Here is a 23,913-nt window from a genome sequence, read left to right as displayed (position 1 = left end):
TCTCTCTCTCTCTCTCTCTCTCTCTCTCTCTCTCTCTCTCTCTCTCTGTGTGTGTGTGTGTGTGTGTGTGTGTGTTAACTAATATTAATACTCTAAATGTTTACCTGGAAGGTATACAAAATTTGCTTTAAAATATTCCTCCAGGGGAATCTTGGCAAGTCCTTTTACTCTGAACTTCTACTTCCTGTATAGACCAGTGTTTTGCACAAGTCTGATACTTAGGCTGTGTTCACACTAAAACCCAGGAGTTCATTGTTGCAGAAGCTCCTGTCCCCTGAGCCACATTTCCTAAAATTACCTCTCAGCCTTTAAATATTACAGGTCATTTGAAGGTCATAAATAGAGATGCATTAAATTCAGAGTTTCAGGAGTTTAAGGGGTAGATATGATTGTAGGTAAACAGAAGTTCATGTAACGTAATTGTTTCAGTATTTTAACTGACTCTTTTGTCCTGTAGATGTTACCAAAATAGTCTAAATAGTTTGGTTAAGTTGACTGCTTAATTCTGTTTTAGAAATCAAACAAATGATTTTGCTAATGGGTATTTCATGTCAATGCTCCCTAGAGAGCATGAATAATGTTTGCAAATAATGTTGAAAGGCCCACCGTTGTTCATTTAGAACTGTACTGAAAGGGTATGTGCAGCTTTGCCTTCTCATTATTGTAATGACAGTGTCTTTTTTTTTTTTTTGAACCTACATTCACCATTCACAGTTATATCCTAGAAGAGATTGTTTCTCCTTCTTAGGACTCCTCAACTCAAAGTATAGAACCAAAAGTTGGTGTTAACATCATTTTCTTTTGTTTGTCAAACCCAAAGGTCCAGAGGTTCTCAAGACCATGCTGCAAATCAGAATGTTGACACCCTTATTACTACTCAGCTCTTAGAAAGCTATGTAGAGCATGTATCCATCTGAAAGTGATGTTCTGAAGAGAAATAGCACTTTGAATCCCAGCTGGCTGCTGCTTAGTTACTGGTTGGAAGGTAGTGTCTAGTAACTAGAATCATCACTGCAGAAGCTACAATTTTGCACTGGACTGGACTATATGTGAAGAAGTTTCTTAGTGTGGGCAGGGCTCAAACTGTGTAGGATAGATAGGTTTCAGGCATAGGGACTTCTCTGTGACTTGCAGGCTGATGAACAGTACCCCTGGGATATGCCCAAGTGGGCTATGTGCCTTTCCACACAATAGTTCTGATTACAAAAAGACATTTGTGTAGATGTTTTTTATGCCCAGCCCCCCAAAAAATGACCATCAAGACGTTGTTCACAGTACCCTGGACTCAGGTGTTAAATCATAAGATGGATCAGGCTTCTGTGATACTGGGATTTATGTGTGTGTATTTGTGTGTGTGTGTGTGTGTGTGTGTTTTAAGCTACTTGATGCTTGATGCTCTTTAAACTGGAGCCTGGTTCTTTTGTTTTCCAAAAATAAAGATATATTTGTTTACCCTATTCAGGAAAATCATATCACTGATTTCCCTGTTATCTTAAGTTTCTCTATTTTTAGCTTAGTATTTTACTGAAGTATTTTTAACTAAATAAATACAGATGTTATTTTAGACCACTACTAAATCATACTCAAAATTCAGAGATAAGAATGAGTCTGGGGAAGAGAAACACAGGATGAAATTGTCAGTCATAAGTGACAAGATCTGGGCAAAATGAGAATGAAATTAGCTCTCCTGAATATGTGAAATGTTACACACAGACAGATTGTAGATCTCCTGAAGGATGTCAATCAAAAGTTTATTGTTGTTGTCTTTTAACTTCCAACATATTCCAGAGTGATGATCAGAGGTTACACCAGTCTATTATTTATTAATTTATCTTTTCATGGGAAATAATGCTATAGTTTTATATCTGTTACCTAAATGACAGCTCATTAAGTGCTCCTAGTTACTAGCCAGCACCAAATCTGTGAACCAATGAGAAGGGAACAACTGATGGTTTCACATCTGTTTGGGGTGAAAAACACTGTTCCTGTCTGCAGTACTGAAAATTTAAAGAACTCCTGTTATTATACAATTGGGAATCCTCTGGGAGTAAAATGTTAATGAAATCCATAATGTGCACAGATTTTATGATAGCAGTTTTAGGAAATTCCTTTGGTGAGGTTTGTTGATTTCTGTCCCAGTGGTAATAATTGTACCTTTTACAGCGTGTGTTAATGTCAGCATTTAGGAGCAACGGCTACATTTATGCCATGTGTAATGTAACACACCCATTCTTAAGCTTTAAATAACTTTCATATTGTAGTTTGAAAACCCCAGGGTAAAACTAAATATGTTCTTCAGAACTGGGAAAAAACCCTAGTTTGAAAATTCTAGCATATCCACAGACACCTTCTCCATTGATGACAGAGAGGTCTGCACCCTGGTACCCAGGCTTAGATATGAATGGAGACAAAGCACCTTTTGATTAATGCATCACTTAAAAGCTCTGCATCAGCATGAGAATTTTGGTCAACATCAAAAGAGTAGTTTGGATTGATTGACCTGAAAGGAGACTGTTGTTCAAGTGAGTGTATGCATACAATATGTATGTACACTCAACCTCCAAGTACAAGCACACTCAAACATATATGTGTACAAAATATGTGTGAGCATACATAAACACACATGTGCACACAAATACTTGTGCCTTTATTCATGCACATACAAACATATATGCATACATGGATTATTTCCTTTCTTTACCCTTTCCCAACCCCTGCCTCAGCCATCTAATCTCATTCAACTCTAGGTTCCAATAAAGAGAGAAAAGTACATTAAATTTTAAAATGCTTTGTATATCCCAATAGTAATAAAATGCATTATGCTTTTGTATTTCCAGCAGTTGATGAGAGTAGGCATTTGAGACTAATTTCACACATTATGACTAAGAATAATCACATGTGCACTTGTGCATGTGTCTTGTGCTTTAATTTTTTTCACCAGTTCTCTTTGCCTCAAGGGGTTAAAAATGCATTTATGACATTCTTCTAATTGCCTTGTGTCAGGAGAACAAAGCCTTCTTTCCAGCAAAGTTTTATTTTCCTTACAATTCTAATGCTTTAAACTTCTGACTACATTTTACGGATCTAGCAAAGAGAATAAACAAGCCCTTTCATTCTTTTAGCAAGCCTGGGAGGGCTATCGATACTGTTCTTCAGGGGGTAGGTGATTGGATAAGACAGCTTCTCTGGGCCTTTCAAGCATTTAAGATTCCATGATTCTATTAAAAATAAATGTACTTGATCGGCTAGTGCTCTGAGCTTGCCTGAGATGAAAATATAAGTATGTTGGAGCGTAGCTGGAACTCATTTTAAACACTATTGATAATGGTGTGAGGCAGCATGCAGCTAATTTTTTTTCCATTAAGAAAGTTTTTTTCCCCTTAGATCAAGTAATTGTTAGGGCTGCTTCAACCACAAAGCTCATCTGAGGAGTTCATGCTGAAACTCTGCTTGTGGTGGGTCTGTTTCCCTCGATTCTTCTGAGCTAGTTTGCAGGGACATACAGACCATGGATGACAAGATGAAACCCAAACATTTGCCTTTTATGTGTCTCCAGTCCTGAAGGAAGTTTCTGCGAGGTTGGGGCTTACCTACCACTACAGCCTGCTTCCACCTTAAAAGTTTGACCAATGCCCAGTCTTTGTCTCTCCTTAAACAAAAATCATGTTTGTTTCTGAGCACACCACCTTCCTGAAGAAGGACATCTTGGCTGTCTGTGGCTTCTAGATTTGAAGTGTTTACATATTGTGAAAGCTGGTAAATCCCACCTCAGACTAGAGAAAGACCAGACCCAGTTAGGCTCCTAGCTACAGGAGCAAGAACTTAAGCAGGGCCTTCAGTTTGAGAGGCTCTTGGAAATAAATACCAAGTTTCTACAGGGAAATACTCATGATAATGAAAAGAAGTGAGGAAATCATGAGAAATGTGAAGTCGTGACAAATCCTCTTGCTATATTAAGAAGCATGTGGAGCTTATAAGAAAAAGGAAAAAAATAACTTTTTAAGCTCCTAATTTTAACAAAATAAGTATGCATGCTGTGAGCCAAATTTAGTGATTATTTAAACATATCCAGGAAAATCCATTCTAATGAAAGATCCATAGCGGAACTCATGACTCCGTGTGGTATATCAGTTGCTTTTCTCATCCCTGTGACACAACCTGATGCAAGCAGCTCAAGGGAAGAGGCTTTATTTGGGCTTTACAGTTTGGAGGAATAGTTCATCATGGTGGGGATGGGATGACAACAAGGGGCCGAGGCACATGATTGTTACATTGTATCCACAGTAACAAAGCAGAGAGATGGTGCTGACCCTCACCTTTCTACTTTTCCTACAGTCCAGAACCCATTTGATGGAATGGTGCCACCCATTGTTAGGGCAGGTCCTACTCCCTCAGTCTGCCTCATCTAGAAACTCCCTCACAGACATCCTCAGAGCTTTGTCTCCTAGGTGATTCTATTGTCAAGTTGAAAATATTAACCATCGTCTATTTTAGTCGTTTTAAGTAACTTTTTACAAATCCAGACCAGGTGTTGCTAATCTCAATCAATAGTTCATGGTGTAAATATTATATTATTCTATAGTTTAGCATGTTTCCAATGATTGCAGGCATTTATAATGGCATCATTATTTATTTAGAAGGCATCCATACCATAATTAAATTATTTATGTATCTAACATATTAAAAAAATCTTGTACACTTGTATACATGTAAAATATGAACACACATATGCGCATATGTCATAGAAAAGGAGGAAAACAGACAATAATTTTTTGTGTGTTTAGTATGTTTTCTCTAAGGTCAACTGGCTACTAAGTAGACAAATCTCATTTAGTGCAATATCCATGAAGATGATTTTCAAGACTTCTGCCTGGATGGTCTATGTCTGGCAGGGAGTATGAGACACTAATTCATGCTTCCACCTGGAAACTCAGCTGCACATCTCAACTCCACAACACAGTAACCTAGCTCTTTTAGAGGGAAACACTGCTGCTTTCTAGAAGAGTTTACATCAAAATCTGGCTTCTCAGTTACTTCCTACAAAATGTCTAGATTTAGGATATTTGTGTTTCTCATTTTAGATTCATCTCAATTAAGGTCTTTTATCAAACACAAATCATACAGATTAAGAATCATCATTCCATTTCTTTTCAATTTCTGGCATTTTAATTAAGACCACGTGAAGTGATGTGCTATAATCCCTTAACTTTGCATCTCAGAGTATAACTACCATGTAATTGAATTTTCCCTGATCAGAAAACCTGCTATGTCCTGTGGGAACAGGGAAGCTCTTTGAAGCATTCCAAAGCATTTTAGCTCTGTATCTCTGACAAGAACTGCCTCCTTCACTCCTTCTTATGTGTTTACATCCATTGCAGCCTGGCTACCTGCATCATACAGGTGGCCTCTTATCATTGGTTGAAGTGTCCAACCATAACTCAGCCAGAAAACTGCTTTCCACACAAGCATGGGGAACTAAGTTTGATTCCCAGAACCCACAGGAAAAGTCAGAGTGACAGTGTGTACTTAGAATCTCCATGATGAGAAGGGGAGAACAGAAAGATCCCTGGGGGTTTTGATCTACTAGCCCAGCCAAATAGATGAGAAAGACAGTGTCTCAAAACTAAGGTGAAAAAGAGATTGAGGAAGACACATGATATTAACTTCAAACTTACACACCCACATGCAAGTGTGTGTGCATGTACACACACACACACACCATAATGTGTTCAGTGGATGAATGCCAGCCACTGTTCTGGTATATTAGAGACACCCAGCTGAGGTAGGAGAGGGGCAAACAATACAATACTCCTGTGTGACGTCTGTGCTGTGTCCTGTGGTTTAGCAAGTTGTCAGCCAGGCATATTTTTTTTTTTTTTGCATTATGTGACCCAGGCTCAAATGCTTGAAATTAGCAATCTGGATTTTTCTCAAAACGTGGAAATAATTTGCAGTTGTGTGAGCTGATTGCTTTTGGATTGTGAAGGAGGCATGTGGTTCTCATAGAGCTGTGTTGCCACTTTATCCCTTGCTTCGGAGTGAAGCAGACAATTGCAGCTCTCTGGACTATGCCTCCTTCCTGTCTCCATTGCATGCTCCATCCAGGCAGGTTCCAGTGGATGCTCTTTCCCTGCCACAGCCTAGGTTTTGTTCAGTTCATCCGTTATGAGTTCTAATCATGAGTCTTAGTCATTCTTTGAAAATGTACTTTTGAAAGCCCTTCATAAATGACTCTAAGCAAAAGAATCAGTATAGCACTGAATTAGTAAGGTTTCTAACAGGGAAATGCAGTCACAGCCTCATTTATCTGTCCTCAAAATGATTGGGCTGAGAGTAGTGACTCCTGCCAGTAATGCTAGGGCTCTAGGGGAAGAAGCCTCAAGTATGAGGACAGCCAGGGCCACTTAGCCAAACCCTGCCTCAGGCTAACAAACAAACAAAACACAGAATAATGGTCTTTCCTCCAGATACTGTACACAATTTGTGACAGTTGGCACCAAGCAGCCTGATCCTTCTTTTCTGTCTGGTCTCTGGACCACATTCATTCTAACCTCGGGTTCAGTGATCCTGTCAGCTCCTGGAAGGATGTTTTATGCCAAGTGGAGGAGTTTTCTCGACACCTGAACTCACAACCACTCCATCAGCACATGAAACTCTCGTTACTGAGAGAGGCCCACCTACATCAGTGAGAAATAGATGGAAAACCGTGTGAAAGGAAGCTGTCAAGAGTTTATAGGGCAAATGACTAATGGAGGCCATTACTCCCATCTGCAAGCCTTTAGTTTCCAGAAATTTCCCCCATCCCCCCATTTGTTTTTTAAAACCAAGATTTTAGGCAAAGGAGAAATTAAAAGCATGATTGACTGTGGAACAGGCAGATGCTGACTATAATTGCTTATCTCTGGTCAGTCGTTTAGGACTCACCCCCAATGTAGCAAAAAGACTCATATGGATAGAATAGAACAACCACATTGTATTGGAGGGAAGGGGTGGCACATGTGTGTATAGACAGGTATGGACTTGTGTGTGCACACATGTAGAGGCCAAAGGATAATTCAAGTGTCATTCCTTAGCAGCTACCCACCTTGTGTTTGAGACGGTGTCTCACAGACCTAGAACTCACCAGATAGTTTAAACTGGCTGACCAGTGAGGTACAGAGATCATTCTGTGATCTGCCTTCCCTGTGCTGAGGTAATAAGTGTGCACATCACAACAGCTCTTTCTGTGGGCTTTGGTAGTCAAACGTATGTCCTTATGCTTCCACAGCATGCACCTCACTGACCAAGCTGTGTTCCTAGCCCCAGAACAGCATTTTAAATAGAAAGATCCCTTCTCTGTATTTAATATTTTCTTGATTGTTTTAGTTTGAAATATTTTTAAACTGCCAAGAAACTAGGAAGGAGAGAGAGAGAGAGAGAGAGAGAGAGAGAGAGAGAGAGAGAGAGAGAGAGAGAGAGAGACACCTTGGATCCAGCTTAGCTGTGCTTCTGCCTTGACTCTGCCTGCTATTGGTAGTTCTACAATGACACCTAGATTGAAAATTAGGTGAACCTTATGGCTTTCGATGGTGAAGAGATCTTGATGTTACTTTTGCCAAAGTACAAGAAAGGTATGAGGAAGTCCCAGGCCCCAGACTAACTGCTCACACATAAACACCCTAGGCTGTCATGCTTGTCTTTGTTCTTTAACAGGAATGTGGGCAGGCAGGACCAAGTCTTTGAGTCTGTGTAGATACAGTAGAAGAGCTATTGCAACACTGCTGCCCATTTAGCCAACTTCCAGAAGAGACACTAAGTTCATGAGAGGCCATTTGATAAATGAATAACAAGGAACACTCCATACAGGGTGGGCCCAACCAGGAAGACTCAATGGCACTCAAGCTTTAAGTAACAGCCTTTCAAAAGGACCAGAAAGCTTATGGAGAGTTATATAATATTCACAGTGCAAAATATGAGGATAAGAGTAATCGCATTCCACCTTACTGTTAGTGGCCTAGACACTTTCTTCTTGACTTTAATATCATGCAGTTGCCTTTTGTTTGAAAGAAAGGGGTTTCAGATCTTGCCAGCCATGCTGGACTTAGAACAGCACTGAATTTAAACACAGGGAACACTGGTGCCATCTGCTAAGGATTAGGGGTATTTAGGAATAGTGAATAAAACTGCAGAAGACTCACTCCTTCAAAGTAATTATAATTTACACACACACACATATGCACACACACATACCAACTACAAAACTAATAAGGAAAATAGTCTTCACACTCTAATGGCCCTGGCGTGGGGGTGTGCATTATTTGTTCTCAAATAGTACCCATAATAACATGAGAAGTAACTGAGTATTTTCTGTTGAAGAGAGGAAAAAACTAAAGCTTGAATTGGAATTGGCTAATTGAGTTGCTTAGCCAGGTTGTTCTTCCTTGTCAGAATTACACAACCACTTCCTAGGTCTCTCTCTGCCTTTGATCACAGCATGCCTACCAAACACCCCTGATTTCTTTTTTCTTTTTTTTTAAATAATTTATTTAATTTATTTTTTCTCAAATCATAATTCATTCACACAGGGGTTATAAACACAGAAAGGCAGGATGTGGGGAAGGGAATGACACTGGAGTGTGGGTGTTCAGGGGGAATACAGATATCTTTCAGCACCGGGTATCGGCTGGGTAAAGTTTCAGGGGACAAGTCACTATGACTCTGCCTATGACTCGCTTGTCCTTATCTAAGTTGGTATTGTCTGCCAAGGCTACCTATTTACAAGGTCTATGACTACTCAGGCTTGTAAATTTCCACAAAAGCTGCCTGTTTACATTAGCATCTGTTTCAATGTTTTTCCACTGAGACCCAAGACTTGGTGTTAGTATACATGTATGACAGGCCTATTGCTGATTTTAGGTCTATGGCTGATTTTAGGCCTTCAGTGTGTAAGCAGGGCTGCCCCTGACATCTCCTCCCTTCTCTGAGTATAGAAGGGCTGTGGCAATTCTAATCTTGTGAAGGCGGGGATAGAGACCTGACCTCCAGTACTTGAAGGGGACCTTGTAATAGCTCCAGTCCCTCTGTCGTTGTCCAGTGAGGCATGAGGGCCATACACATGCCGAGGTCTTTTTCCTGGAGAGGGGATACTTTTGACATCAACCCCTATGCAGTCAGGCTTGTCCCTCAGGGAACCCAGAGAGATATTTTTATCTTTTATTTATATTCCCTTGCAGTGCTTAGCCTCACAGCCTAAGCAAGAATTCAGATCGCCTGTCAGAGGGGGTTCTGGGTGGCCCCTCTCTGCTTGGTCTAGGGGCAGAAGTCCCCTCTTTTAGATTCACCCCTGATTTCTTAAACCCAGAATTTGCTGAGCAGTTCAGTGCAGCCTGTATACTCTCTACTGAGATTTTTTTGTTTACTTGGCTTTTTCCCTCTCTTACTGCAGGACAAAAATCTTGTAACTTTCCCTTCTTTTTTAATCCTCACAACAAACATGTAGACACACTAAACACTTACTTGCATTGTAAATGAATAATTGCCAGCCACTGCCTTCCCTTCAGGGTAAGATGCCCTGCACAGGTTCAAGTTGCTCATCATACTACTTGCCCTGTCCTTAATGTTTGAAGAGCTAATGTGGCATCAGAACAGCAGAGGGGACCTGGGGAAAGCTACACACCATTTGTGTAATGTTTTCTCAAAGTGCTTTGTTTCTAGAGTAGACATAAAGCTTTATATAAGATGGAGGAGAGTGTTGCTGGCTCAAAAGTGGTATCTCAGGGAGTGCTTCTCTCCTTCCTAGGAATGCTTGGTGTTCCAGAGGCAGAGAAAACAACCCAGCAGTAGAGTGTATGATGCTGAGCTTGGAGTTAAATCACAGTGAGGCTGCCCTTGTCTCTGTACTATCAGCTGCTTCATGTCTAGATTCCTGCATTTCACAAAGGCCCACAAAGGAGAGTAGGGTCCTGTGATGTGGTAGTGATGTGTATGTATGTAGTATATGCTTGTCTCTGTGGTATATGTATGTATATATGTAGTATTTCTCTCTCTGTGTGTATAGGGTATGTTGTGGTGTGGTATGGTGTGGTGTGGTTATGTATGGTATGTGTCTGGTGTGTTTCTGGATGTGTAGTATGGTATGTATATGTGGTGTATGTAGGTAGTTGTGCATGGTTTGTCTCTATGTGTGTGGTGTATATAGCTTGGGGAAAGAATGGTGTATATATCTCTGTGGTTTGTATGTGTACATATTGTGATCTCTCTTTCTCTGTGTGTTAGATGTGTGTGGTATGGTATATGTGTGTATCTATGTGTTGTATGTCTCACTATATGTCTGTATGTACAGTGCATGCTTCATTATGTGATATGTAGTATATACTTATCTCTGTGATATATGTATGTACATATGTAGTGTTTCTCTATATGTGTGTGTAAATTCACATGTCTGTATGTATGGTGTATACCTATGTGTGTGTTATCTATGGGCGTATAAATTTACATGTCTATGTGTATGGCATATTTCCCCCTGCCCTCGTGTGTGTGTGTGTGTGTGTGTGTATGTGTGTGTATGTGTATGTTTGTTGGGGTCTGAAGAAGAAAGTCACCCTTGTTCTCTGAGTAAAGTCTGCCAAGAGATAAAAAGACAGAATAGGAATATTAATCTCTGGTAAGCAGCTGAGTGAGATTTATGCTATTTTATTTTTTGCTTCTTTCTCATGAGCCCTTACAAAGAACCAAGTGGAACTTCTTGCTACTCAAAGACTACCTCAGAATTAAATTTTTCTTTTTAAGTTGATTGCTACTGGTTTGTGGATTAACATGAGAATAGAAGAGTGTCAAGAAATCAGATGCAGCTGCAACCAAAAGTTAGTTTTCTCTTAACTATGGCCAGAAGAATTCATTCAAGTGTCTAAAGTGACCAGAGAACTTTGGTTCTTTATCTTGAACGTTAAAAAAAAAATCATAACTATCAGCTTATTTTTCCACCATATAATAATATTCAAAGTAAACTCTTCCAGTAGCCCTGTGTGCAGTTTAAAGTAATCAACAAGGTAGCCACAGATGGCCTCATATTTCCCATAACTGCACAAAATATTTAATTTCCAAAGAAAAGTTGTTGGATCATAGTTTTGCTGGCTCAGAACTTGAAGAGCGGCATGGGGTGCCATGAGCCACACAGGGTGACTCTGGACAAGGGAGTATGTCATTTTGTTTCTCAGTTTATTTATCCGTAAAACATTCCTTGTTTGATAGATGGTTTGAAGGAGGTAACACACTTAAGTTTCGACCTTAAATTAAATACCCTACACACAGAGGCTGTAATGCAGGTTTTCTATTAAAAAAAAAAAAAAGAGCAATTTTAGTTATCAGCATTTTTCTAAATAAGACAATAATCGTGACAAAATAATACAGAGAATTATGTTATTAACCATCAGAGGATTACATTATTAACCTTAGGTGTTTGTCTTCTGATTAGCATCTATAAAAAGCCAGAGATCCTGAGTTTCAGACAGACAATGGTCAGATGCTGTGAATCAGCCCCACTCACCCGAGAATAGCTGAGGTCTACACGCCTGGCTAGGTCAGAAAACATGTGTTTTATCTAAGGAAATGAGACAATTACTTAAAAATATTTTCTTTAGCTTTAGTATCAACTGATGAATTAAACAGCCTTGAGTCATCAGAGATGTTCTGAAGAAAATCTGCCATGTCTTCCCCTCACAAGCAGACTTTCCGGTTTTTAATCAGACCTCGGTTCTTTTGTCCTTTATTTTCTCAGGCTGTTGTGCTGGCCTGCCAGGGGAGCATTAAAAGCTGATAAATACTCCCTTGCCAATGCTCACTCACGGGGCCGTATTTTATTGAGCAAGGCAGGTTTTCATTTTGGAAATGAGGTTTTCCACATTACATTACCAATGGCCGGTTGTGCGCAATCATGGCAAGCAGCAGCATGCGTTTCATGGCTCAAAGGCTGCGAGCTGTGTGATTTACTATACAATGCTGAGAAATGCTGCTTCGTCCTCCAGTGATCCTCAGTAAAATGTGAGCTTTTCCTTGCCTCTCTTTATCTGGGGAATGTGTTTCCTGTAATTGTGAAGACAATGCCTTTGGCCATAAAGTGTTTATTCTTGTAGATACCTGAACAGAAAGAGCAAGTAAGGAGTCAGGGGACCCCTGCCTTCCAGGGTCCCCAGCAGTAAGACCAACCATGCTCCCTATCCCATGCCTAAAAGGAAAAGCTAGTGATTTCTTTGTTCCTGCCTGATAGTTCTTTGTTCGAAAATAATACATGGAGAGACAACCTAGAGTATTAGAATTTTATATCAATGTTGGAAACAGTGTCTTATTGAGTCACTTATGTTCATTGAGCTGTGCAAACTGGCTCAGGAAGCAGCCACTAGGACTCCAAAGTCTGATGGACTTCTTCTTAAGATAGCATACATACCATGGGATACTTTCCAGATGTTGATGTGTGTCATACCCCCAGTGGGAAGTGCTCAACGACCTGAGAAAACCATTTGATGTTCAATGGCACATGTGCCTACCCCCACTCCATATCCCGCCCCACCATCCCTCATCACAGAATTCTCCCGTATCAGACCAGAAAACACATCCATCTTCCAGGCAAGAATATGACAGCTAGAAAGTAAGGATACTCTAAAACTTAGAAAGTAAGGACTCTCTAAAAATCAAGACAGTGAGAGAAACAAAGCTGCTTGAGTTTAGGGAGCATATTACCTGATCATAGTGCCTGTGAGCCTGGATATTTGTAGGGAAAGAGAGTAACATGCAGGAAAGAAGCCCTCAAGAACACAGAGGGGTTCACTGTGGAGAACTTCCCTGAGCAGTGCTGGCTTCTCTACTATTCCTGCTGTTTGTCTTAAGTGTACCATTCCTGTGTCCCAGAATAGAAGGTGGGTGGAAGCAAAGCTAAGTCAAGACCTGGACAAGAATGGATCTGGTGATTCTACATTGTCCCCACAGCTGCTGATCACTGCTTTCCACTTACAAAAATCTAGTGTCTGTTGGAGTCCATACATTTCAGATCAACACTGTTTTCTATAGTGTGAGAAGCATAGCTGGCTACTTGGTGATGGCTGTTTCATCTTTACATTTCTTCATGGTCAATTCTGCTCTACCTGTGTGCCCCACCCCCTTCTTCTTCCTGTCTACTTGCAGAATCCTACTGTAGAATCTTTGCTACACATTTGGACATCATAGTCAGCTGTGAAATGTCTCCCCTCCCCCACCCTTCCCAGTCCTCTGATAACGTTTGCATATTTTCTTTCCTGTTTCATACTCTGTGTGTGTGTGTGTGTTTGTGTGTGTGTCAGCCCTTCTTAAGGTCGCACATTTGAAGTTGCCACACTTTTGCTATCTGTCCAAGTCTATTGAACACACCTCTCTAGCAGTAGAGTATCTCGTGGTTGGGTCATGCTTATTACATTAAATCCAATACCTGAGGGCTCAAAAGTAGCAGGACATAAATCCACCAGTAAAGGGTGATGCCCTTAAAAATAGTGATCAAGTTAGGTGTGGTGGCACATGCCTGTTGTAGGAGGAGCTAAGGTGGAAGGAGTTAGGAGAGAAAGAGGAGGAGTAAGGAGGAGAGGAGGAAGAGGAGGAGCTAGGAAACAGGAGAGGAGAACGAGAGAGAGGAGATGGAGGCGGATGTTCATGTGTCTGTAGCAGTCAAAGGTAGTTGGTATATCTAGGTTGGGTATATGGCTACACTTCTGATTGTATGGGTATCTTGTTACTGATCATTATCAAATATATAAGCCTTTGATTAATCTTTAAGCATTAGAGTCTCATATTTCTACTGAGCCCACATGGATGGCGGGATGGCCTGGGCAATGCCCAGCCTTGCAGAGACAGCGTGGGAGATTTAGCCATCTCCCATGCTGACATCTCATGGGTGTCAGGGCTGGTGTTTCTAGTTGGCCATTTCTAGCTGCAGCACGCATTTGGCCTCCAGCTGAGAAACATGGCGGCTGGGCTAGGCAAAGCTGCTGCAGCTTAGATAGTCAGATTAACCAGAGGCCACATTAAATAATTACTACAACACCTGTCATCCCAGCACTCAGAAGGCTAAGGCGAGAGAAGCCTGAGAGTTCTGGACCAGTTTTGGCTATGTAGTGGGTTCTAGATCAGCTTGAACGTCACAGAACCTGTAGAAAGAAAGAAAGAAAGAAAGAAAGAAAGAAAGAAAGAAAGAAAGAAAGGAAGGAAGGAAGGAAGAATTCTTGTCAAGGAGATATATCCATAAAACAGAAGAAAATGACAAGTTATTGATCATAGAGTTGAATGACCTTATTTTTATAACTACAAAAAATATATATTCACATGTATTTTCATAGAAAAAAGACTCTGGAAGAGTGGAATGTGTTGTCCCAGAAGTGATATCTTATAGAAGTTTTATTCCTTCTTGAATTTACTACTTTTTATGAAATCTTCACTAGAAATTTATTAACTATACAGAAAGATAAATATTTTTCCAGAGAAATCATGAATGACTTAATGAAACTAAAAGAACACAATGATGAACTCAATGAGCTGTGTGATGAACTTACCAGAGAGAAGAATTGCCAGGCCTACCCATTAGGCTGATAAGAGGGACTAGTCACTCCTGTTTAGAAGGAGGAGGGGAGAATAGAAGGGAAGGAAGAGGAGAAATAAAGGAGGGAGGAGAGGGAAGGAGGAAGAAAGGGAAGGAGAAAGTTGGTTTTATTTTCTTTTATGGCACAAGAATTTTTACATGTCAAGATATACAATCAAAATATCTTCTGCTAGAAATTACAAATATTCTAATTAGGTTACAAGTATTTTGATGTAATTAAATAATACACATGAAGGTAGACTGGGGCCATTGTCATAATTAGCAAAATTCCCCTAGGCACTTGGAGAGAAAGAGCTGGTGGGTAGATATGCCCAGCATTAATGCTGAGTCCACAGCTCGAGGGAGGCCATGATTATCAGAGATCTAGACAGCATCCTCTCTAGATCTCAATGGTCTAGGCCTAGATTCTGTGAGGTTGTCATCCATCTTTAGTAAAACCAGTGGCAGTAATGTTAGGAAGAAAAATGAAACAGAATTTCAAATGCCCTAGTGTGGTAAATAAGAGGAACCACAGAGTTTAAACCCAGCAGGAAACTTTATGCAATTACAGGTTAAGTTGCTGGTATGTTTCATTGCTGTTGAGAAAGAAAATACCATTTCCTTTTCATGTGATTCATGCTTGTGTTCTAAGGACGTTTTCCTACTGTGGAATTGCTTATCTTTGCCCCAGGCTCCTTCCTGAAAATTAGCTGATTCCCTGGTACCTGGGAATCTTCTGAGTGACCCTTTTTTTTATGCCTAGTAACTAGCTCTCCCTTAGAACTTTATAAATATCGGGGCTGGGGATATGTCTAACTGGTAGAATACTTTTCTAGTATGCACAAAGCCCTGGGTTCTATCCCCAGAACCCCATAAAACAGGTATGGTGGCATATGCTTATAATCCCAGCACTGGGGAGGTGAAAGCAGAGGAATCTAAAGCTCAAGATTAGTCTTAGCTACAGAGTGAGTTTAAAGGAAGCCAAGGGACTGGAGACATTGTGTCTGTCTGTCAGTCTGAAAGTATATCCAGGGAATAGAGTTCTAAAGTGATTTTAAATCAACTCGAGATACAATTGGACACTTGAGAGTTTAATCATTCCCAGACTGAAGAGCCTCTTGTGTCACATGGAGAGCAGAGCCCTGCTGCGCTCTCTTGGATGTCCAGATTCTAAGGATTTTTCAGCTTGCAAGTGGACATGCGTGACTCTGGAATAACTCAGTGGATGGCCAGTAAAGCCTTGGTGTTCTGACAGCATTTTGAGACCCTTGAAGTCTCGAGCCCATTAACTTGCAGGTGTGAGTGCTCTGAAAGCACAAATCTTGTAGGGATTTTCTTTTTTTTTTTTTAACTTTTTGAGTTAGTATCATTTTTTCCCCTCTTCATCAGAAATTCAGTTCAGTTTGCTATCTTTTGTTTTACTTGCCAAATATTACAAGCATTGGCAGTCTCACTTTTGGAAACCTGTGTTCATAGGGGATAAGAAGAATGGAGAATTCACTAGAAGCTCCTTGCTTCCCTTCTGAAAAGAATTATTAATGCCAGCTATCAAAATAGGCATTGGATTTGTTTTAAATGTGTTGAATAAACATTTATTTGTTAAATTGAAAGTTGAAATGGCTGCCATTGTTAACCTATAGTATTAATTCCTATTAAAATTTTGCTCTGGGGGCTTATCTGGTAGAATGTTTGCTTAGCATGCACAAAGCCCTAGATTCCATCCATAACAAACACAGGATGTGGTACTGCATGCCTATAAACCTAGCAGTAGTTAGGTGGAGGCAGGGAGATCAGAAGTTTAGGGTCAACTTTGACTAAATAGCAAGTGGCAGTCAAGCTGAGAAGCAGAAGGAAGTAGATGTCTGTGAACTCAAATTCAGATGAAAGCTTACGGAGCATCAACTTTATGTTTTAGACCAAGGAAATTCAGTCACATTGTGAGACCCTCTCAGGGAAAATGTTGTAGGACTATGGAACTTCACCCTCCCTTCAGAGTCCTGCTTCTCCTGAACCTCTGTGTTTTAACTCCTTTCAGGGCCATCAGCAAAAGCTGCTCCTGACAGACCAGAGGAGGTAGCCTTTCAGGCAGGCCACCAAAGCTACATTCTGCAGGAGCCCTGAGCATATAGCCACTGTAGGGTTAATTGAAAGAGTGTTTTCTGAAAATTGGGCTGTCAAGTCACAGGATTCTGAAGCTGAGTGGGAATGAGGATTTGTTTCAACCTCGTTGGGTTTTTTCTTCTTCTTCTTCTTCTTCTTTTTTGAAGAAACCCGTGTTCCTCTGTTCTGTTGAAATGTCTGATCAATGCAAACCAGGTGTATTAGGTAATTTCTCTCTGAGTCCTTAAAAGATACTATGTTTGTGTATCTTTTTTAAAAAGACATTTTTCTTTTCTTTTTTTTTTCCTCTGTGAAATACAGGTCATACAACAAATAAAAGGAAACAGCTTTCCAGGAAATATCTAAGGAAAGAACAGTGAAAATACTCAACACATGGAGACTAAACATGAGTTTTAGTTTTAAGTTATAAAAGGTTTGATTATACTGAAAATATCTTGAGGAATATGAACAGAAGCAGGATGGGAGGCCTAGTTCACACCTCTTCAGTAGCCAATGTGTACATCTGTCTTGTCTGTCTTTATTCTTCATCTGTAAAATTACAAATAGGATATACTTTGGGAAATATGCTAAATGTCTTGGAAGATGTACTGACATGAACTCAATTTTTTTTCCTCTGTACTATGGACCAGCTAATCTTAGCTGCAGTGGTGAGAACATCCTTCTTTCTCATAACTCTTATTATCTTTGCCTCTCTGTGTGTCTTTCTGTGTCTGTCTCTCTGTCTCTGTCTCTGTCTCTGTCTCTGTCTCTGTCTCTCTCTCTCTCTCTCTCTCTCTCTCTCTCTCTGTGTGTGTGTGTGTGTGTGTGTGTGTGTGTGTATGTGTACCAATGGATTTTATTCAGGGTTGCTTACAGGAGTGTGGGCAATTTGTTAGTGGCTACAGCACTAAGAAAATATCTCTCACTCCTTCACTGATAGATTCTCAGGGGATGGGGTGAGGAATGTGAACAGACTCATTCTTGTGGATGTCTTATGCAGGTAAATTTAGTGGCTGTAAGTTATGCCATGCCTGCAAGACGGTATTGCACAAAACTCTACTGCTTCCTCCAGCTCTTACAGTCTTTCCATACCCCCTTCTGTGATGTTCCCCAAGATTTAGAAGTGATGGTGTAGATACCCTGTTAAGAGCTGAACACTCTTTTTACTCGCTGTACTTTGACCAGTTCTGAGTCTCTGTAGAGATTGTTACCTACTGCAGGAAGAAGTTTCTCTGATCCAAGTGGCGGCGGCACTGACCTATGCAGGCATAAATACCTAGAAGGCAGGTTGACAGCCTTGGCCTTCCTTTAGAGGATGGCTGGGAAGATAGGGCCCATTGACATCACATTGGACCGTGCTAGTTCTGATGGATGAAACTCCCGTACAGAGCCTGCAGGAAAAGCTGCTTAGGTCACAACTGTGCTTGATGAGGCAGCTGACTGAACCCATGTGTTATTTTCTTGCAGGTGGACTTGGGCCTCCTGCGATTTGTTACTGCTGTAGGGACACAGGGTGCCATTTCCAAGGAAACCAAGAAGAAATATTATGTCAAGACTTACAGAGTAGACATCAGCTCCAACGGAGAGGACTGGATCACCCTGAAAGAGGGAAATAAAGCCATTGTAAGTTTGCTTCCTGCCCCTCCTGCCCCCCCCCACTAAAGCCCTTCACATGCATGATCAATTTTTATTTGTTTATATGGGGATTTTTCTGTCAGGCCTGGTTTATTTTTTGAATTGATTTAAAATGAAAAGTGCAATTAGGGGTTTAAATCTGACCAAAGAGTCTCATGTTCCCAGACCCGAAGGCCAAGAGGAAGTTACACAGATGTCACTTAAAAAGTCAGCATAAGCTGAATTAAGCAAAAGACTCAATAACTCGACTTCAACCCCAGGGACAGACAATGCACAACCTAACATGGCTCACCTCAGGAGTTCCTGACATTGTTTGGCTTCATTTACTTGGGTTCTCCCTGTGTTTCTTCATTCCTTCATACATCTTTTCCTCTTTTCCTCCCTGTAATGGGCTAGCGCCCTTTCATCTACCCGCAGTGGTCACAAACTCATTTACAAGTGCAATTGGCTGTCTTCTTGTAAGAACAGAACTGTGGGCGGTTTGTTGTGTTCTTTCAGATCACACAGATAGCATGCTGCCTACTCACTTGGAGCTTCACCCAGTGGAGCAGCTGAGCTCAGCCCAGCAGTACATTTGTCCTGCCCTCTGTTGTTTAGGAACTGAGGTATCTCTCTCCCTCAGCCAGCTCCACTTATTTGAAGGTTTACTTGCTCTGATTTATTAATCAAAAGATTTTTGAGAATTCATATTTGATGTTACCCAAAATCAAACGCTTGAGGGACTGGAGAGATACTCAGCCAATAAATTTCTAACCATACAAGCCGGAGGACCTGAGTTCCATCTCCAGAACCCATGTTTTAAATATATATAAGCATATACGTACATACACATGCCAGTGAGATGGCTCAGTAGGTAAAGGTGCTCACCAATAATTTTGATGACCCAAATTCCATTCCCAGTACCCAAATGGTAGAAATAGAACAATCAATGTATATCATAGCATATACCTATACATATTAAATACATACATAAAATACATAGATAGATACATAAATGATAGATAGGTAGATGATAGAGATAGATAGATAGATAGATAGATAGATAGATAGATAGATAGATAGATAGATAGATAGATAGATTTTTAAAGCAGGGAGTTGTGTAGGATAAGGTTGCCACCCCAGACCTGAGCTGTGCAAAGAGAAGGTATCCATGAAACTTACTGGCAAGCCAGTGAGAGCCTCTGTCTCAAAAAAAACTAGGGTGAATACTGTCTGAGAAACAACACCTGAGGTTGCCCGCTGTCCTACACTTGCGTGCACACACACATATACTCTGTAGAGAGGCCAGTTCAGTTCACATGGTCTTAGCTTACTTGAACACTTGAACACTCACAGTCTTGACTGGAACTGAGGAAAGGCTTCTGTAGTATGAAATAAAACATGGATAATGACTCCCTTGATCAGTGGCAAAATTCCTTTCTCGTGGAGGTCAGGCAAGATTGAGGCAAGTGTAGGGGAACAACTCCTCTGTGGGAAGAGAGTTCCATGGAAGATTCTGTAGACAGTACAAGGGCTATGGAAGATGGATAACATTGGACCCCATCTATACCTGGGAAAGAAAACCCCTCGCAGCTGGCCCTATGGAAAGGACACAAGGCAGTAATGCCTGGGGTTTCATGACTGGGGTAAAACATGGGGTTTTAGAGCAACAGCAGCCCTGCACACACAAGCCTTCCAGGCTGAGAGGATAAAGGAGGATGCAGCAGGGATGAGCCTTGGCATATGGGGTCTTCTCTGAACCTAAATGAAACCAGAGCATCCAGCTGACATCTGTTTTTTCAGCCCTCCTCATTTCATCCAGCCATAGATCTCACCATCTTTCCTGATTTCATTAGCTGGATTGTGTCAAGATCAACTATCAATCCTAGATTGCCCTGATATTCTTCATTCTTTGGACAGAATATGAATTTGCCTGCTTCTTAGCAAGACTGCTGAGAAGTTCTCAGCATTAGCAGAATGAGTACACCCACCCTACCTCTCCCCATCCCCATCTGTGCAGAGGCTCCTCAGACAACTCCACTCCCTAGGAGAACTAGCTGGGGTATATAAGAACAGCAGAATTTGAAGTGCTACTACTTCTGGAAGCTTCTCATTATTTTTGCCACATGAAAATGTACTCATGAAGATTATTTCCCAGAGGGAGAAGCTGAGGTGGAAGTGAAGAACAGGGGACATTTCTGATGTTTGCTGCAAAGTAACAAAGTGCCGTGCATGCTCAAAAAGATTCAGAAGCAGCAGTCTGGTGACATTGCTGTGTCCTTTCTCTGGAGGGAAGAGTAAAATTCAGGAAATTGCATGACACATATTGGAAGATGGGGAGAGTCTCCATACCCTGCAAGGAAGGCTCTGGTAATAACACCTGAGAGATTGAGGAAAGTCACTATGCTTGGCACACCCAGTATCACAAAGAATTGCTGTTTTATTACTTTATTTGGATGGGGGGATCTTAAAACAGGGTCCCTCTGTGTAGCTTGGGTTGTCCTGGAGCTTTCTGTGTATATCAGGCTAGCTTTAAACTCATGGAGCTCTGTCTGCCTCCACCTCTTGAATACTGGGATTTAAGGTGTGCACCACAACTGCCTGTTTTAAATATTGCTGCCATCCTCATCCACAGCTGACCCATAAATCTAGAAAACAGAAGCTTCCATTTTTATCTGAGGAACATTTTTGCCAGAACATTCCATGATGGCGTACAAAGATCCTGTAAACAACACCACCACATTCCACGTGGTCCCAAAGGACTTTCGCAGGCACCTGCTTTATACTGGGCCCTCCTTGACTTTGTGGTCACACACCTCATTGTTCTTAGAATCAAAGTACCCATTTGTACCTAGAAGCAGAAGACTAGGAGTTTTCGGTTAAAAATCACTTATTTTTTAGTTTTGCCTCTGACTACTTAAACATAATTTTACCAGTAACTCCTAAGTATTAAAACCACTGATGCATGACTAAGAATATTTGCCAAGGGACCTAGTAAGCAAGGAGGGCAGGAAGCTGGAGATGTGGCTCGGTGGCATGAGTGCTTGCTTGCCTCATATGCCCAAAGCCCTTGTGTCCATCTCAGTTACCACAAAAATTATGTACATGGTACATCCCTGAAACTCCAGCTCTTGAGAGGTAGAAGCAAAAAGATGAGAGGTTTAAGGTCATCTTCACTTACCTAGTACATTCAAGGTTGACCAGGGATGAAAGCAACAATGTCTGCAAAAAGAAGAAAGGGAAAAGGAAGGAAGGTATTTGGCTTAGGGTTGTATCTGAGAACATGAGCTAGAATTTCAAAAAAGCCAGACTTAACCCAGAACTCCTTTAGGGGCTGCTAGGATAAGGGTGATAGTGAGAGAGACCTCCTGTGGAATGTGTGCAGCTGTGGCTCTTCAGGTAAAGTTAACAACTCACTTTTGAAGATGACAGCATGTGTCCTTTAATAAATGTCATCCTGGTGACAGTGCTTTTAGAAGCTGTAGCTACTCAAGAATACATGATTGGGGTGGTATTCTATACTGGACAGGGTTCTCTTTGATTACAGTTATTTGGGAAAATTACATGGCAGGTTGCTAATGGCACACCAACATTGGTAGGAAATGCTAGAACTGTAAACAGTTTCTACAAGCATTTGTGGACAGTTTCTGGGATTTGTTTCTAATACAATTTGTTAACACACTCTCTCTCATCTAGATCTTTCAGGGAAATACCAACCCCACAGATGTTGTCTTTGGAGTTTTCCCCAAACCACTGATAACTCGATTTGTCCGAATCAAACCTGCATCCTGGGAAACTGGTATATCTATGAGATTTGAAGTCTATGGCTGCAAGATAACAGGTAAGTGCCAGTATGGAAGTTACCTCTCTGAATTGATGTAGACTTTTCCATTCAATAATTTTTTCATAGGTTCAAATATGAAGGCAATCTGCTCATAGTTAGCTGGTAGTTAAGGTCTTTATCAGTTACTTTCCTCATTATTGTAACAAAATACCTAAGAAGAAACTTAAAGGTCTATTTTGGCTTGCAGTTGATATAGACCTGGGTCCACCAGGACAGGGAGGCATGGTAGCCTTAGTGAGTGGTTACTTTATATCCAAGTTAGGAAGCGGAGAAAAAAAACAAGAAGTCAAGATCTATCCTCAGTGACTCACTTGGTCCAAATTTGACAACCTTTCCCAAAAGTCCCAGTAGCTAGAGATGAAGTGTTCAAATAAATACATGTACCTGTGGGGAACATTTCACACTCGAGCCATAAGGGACTGTACACTGGATGTAGACATGTCTGAATTCATGTTCCACTTTAACTCATTAGCCATTTGCTAGGTGATTTACTTAGAGTTTCCCAGGCCAGGTATTCCTCTCCTGGATAACAACCATGGTTCAGAGCCCATATAGGCTACAACCCATGGCAGGTGGAGAGATGGACATGAGCATTTAGCACTATGTGTTGAAGGGCAGCATTTCTGTCAGTGTCCCCTTTTCTAGTGAATGGTCTCTGATAAGGCAGCATGCTGATCATTAGTATTGGGTCCTAATAAACACCTGCTCTGTGGAAGGCTCCACACTGGCTTTTCTCTTTCCAGTTTTGAAGTCCAGAGGTGACTACACTTAAGGAGCTTGACCTCAAACAAGGACTACTTTCACTCCCTTAGCACCTTGACAACTCTGTCATGGATTTTTCTTCTATTTTTGATGACTCTATATGTATGTTTCTCCTAGGGATTGAACCTGGGCCTTGCACATGATAGTCAAGCACTCTTAACCCTTAACCACACCACCACTTCTTAACTGGGTATTCTGAAAATGAAAATCAACTTATGAAAGCTTCTGGTTTGTTCTTCAGACAGAACTCGAGCAGTCCTTGCTAAATTGGAACAAAAGGCCACTCCTATTTGAGGGCTGAAAATGATGAGATACACTTAGTTCTTGTTAAATATCTGGAGAGGGTAAGGCCAGGTGGTTGGAAGTCAAGATGTGCCTGGCTACAAGGCTGGCACTGGGCCCAAGGACTCTAGGGTGTCTGTAACAGTCCTTAATTACTGTGGTGTTGCCCTGCATTCTGATATAACAGCAGCCATGTTCTAACCCTTTCTATGTAAGTAGATATGTTTCAGAGCTTTTATTTGAAAGCAACAGCAGCATACATGTAACCTTTATAACTTAAAAATTGAAAACCATGAGAGTTTCTACTCCTCCTCCAGAGGACCCAAGTTCAGTTTCTAGCATACACATGACAGCTCACAACTGTCTGTAACTCCAGTTCCAGGGGATCCCATGCCCTCTTCCTACATCTTTGGGCACTACACACATGTGGTACAATACATATGTAAACACATATACACATAAAATACAATCTTTTTTTTTTAAAGATGAAAACACAGAGCCTGTGATTGATTCACTAAGAAGGTAATTAAAATTAAAACCAACTTCCAATCTTCAATGACCCACTATATTCTGTCTGTGTTCATATTTAGAACATTTAATTTCTCAATTCATTTTATTCTTTCTCTGCTAAATTTGATTATTTCAAAAAAGGTAGGAAGAGAGGGAGGGAAGGAGGGAGGGAGGGAGGGAGGAAGGAAGGAAGGAAGGAAGGAAGGAAGGAAGGAAGGAAGGAAGG

The 23,913-nt window shown here is 40.9% G+C and overlaps 1 protein-coding gene and 1 long non-coding RNA gene across 6 annotated transcripts in view; one reads left to right on the top strand and one right to left on the bottom strand.

Moving 5' to 3' along the window:
* Window positions 1-23,913, top strand: part of Nrp1 (neuropilin 1) — a 152,415-nt gene that overhangs the window by 84,532 nt on the left and 43,970 nt on the right. For all 4 annotated transcript variants that reach the window (XM_028767710.1, XM_028767707.1, XM_028767709.1 and 1 more), the window contains exons 8-9: window positions 18,143-18,298; window positions 21,986-22,130. In XM_028767710.1, coding sequence (XP_028623543.1) covers window positions 18,143-18,298; window positions 21,986-22,130 — 301 coding nt within the window. The remainder of the gene's footprint in view (window positions 1-18,142; window positions 18,299-21,985; window positions 22,131-23,913) is intronic.
* Window positions 11,733-23,913, bottom strand: part of LOC114621461 — a 12,357-nt gene continuing 176 nt past the window's right edge. Inside the window, exons 2-5 of one of the 2 annotated variants that reach the window (XR_003711441.1) lie at window positions 21,471-21,511; window positions 18,236-18,274; window positions 14,550-14,605; window positions 11,733-12,114 (exon numbers count right to left, since the gene is read on the bottom strand). This is a non-coding gene — a long non-coding RNA (uncharacterized LOC114621461). Of the gene's footprint in view, window positions 12,115-12,426; window positions 12,482-14,549; window positions 14,606-18,235; window positions 18,275-21,470; window positions 21,512-23,913 lie in introns of those variants that run through there. The other variant, XR_003711440.1, reaches the window with a different exon arrangement.

This window comes from Grammomys surdaster, unplaced genomic scaffold (genome assembly GCF_004785775.1).
Source record: "Grammomys surdaster isolate TR1022 unplaced genomic scaffold, NIH_TR_1.0 181, whole genome shotgun sequence".
Taxonomy (NCBI): domain Eukaryota; kingdom Metazoa; phylum Chordata; class Mammalia; order Rodentia; family Muridae; genus Grammomys; species Grammomys surdaster.
The sequence above is the reverse complement of the archived record's forward strand: the minus strand, read 5'-3'. Positions and strand labels throughout refer to the sequence as shown.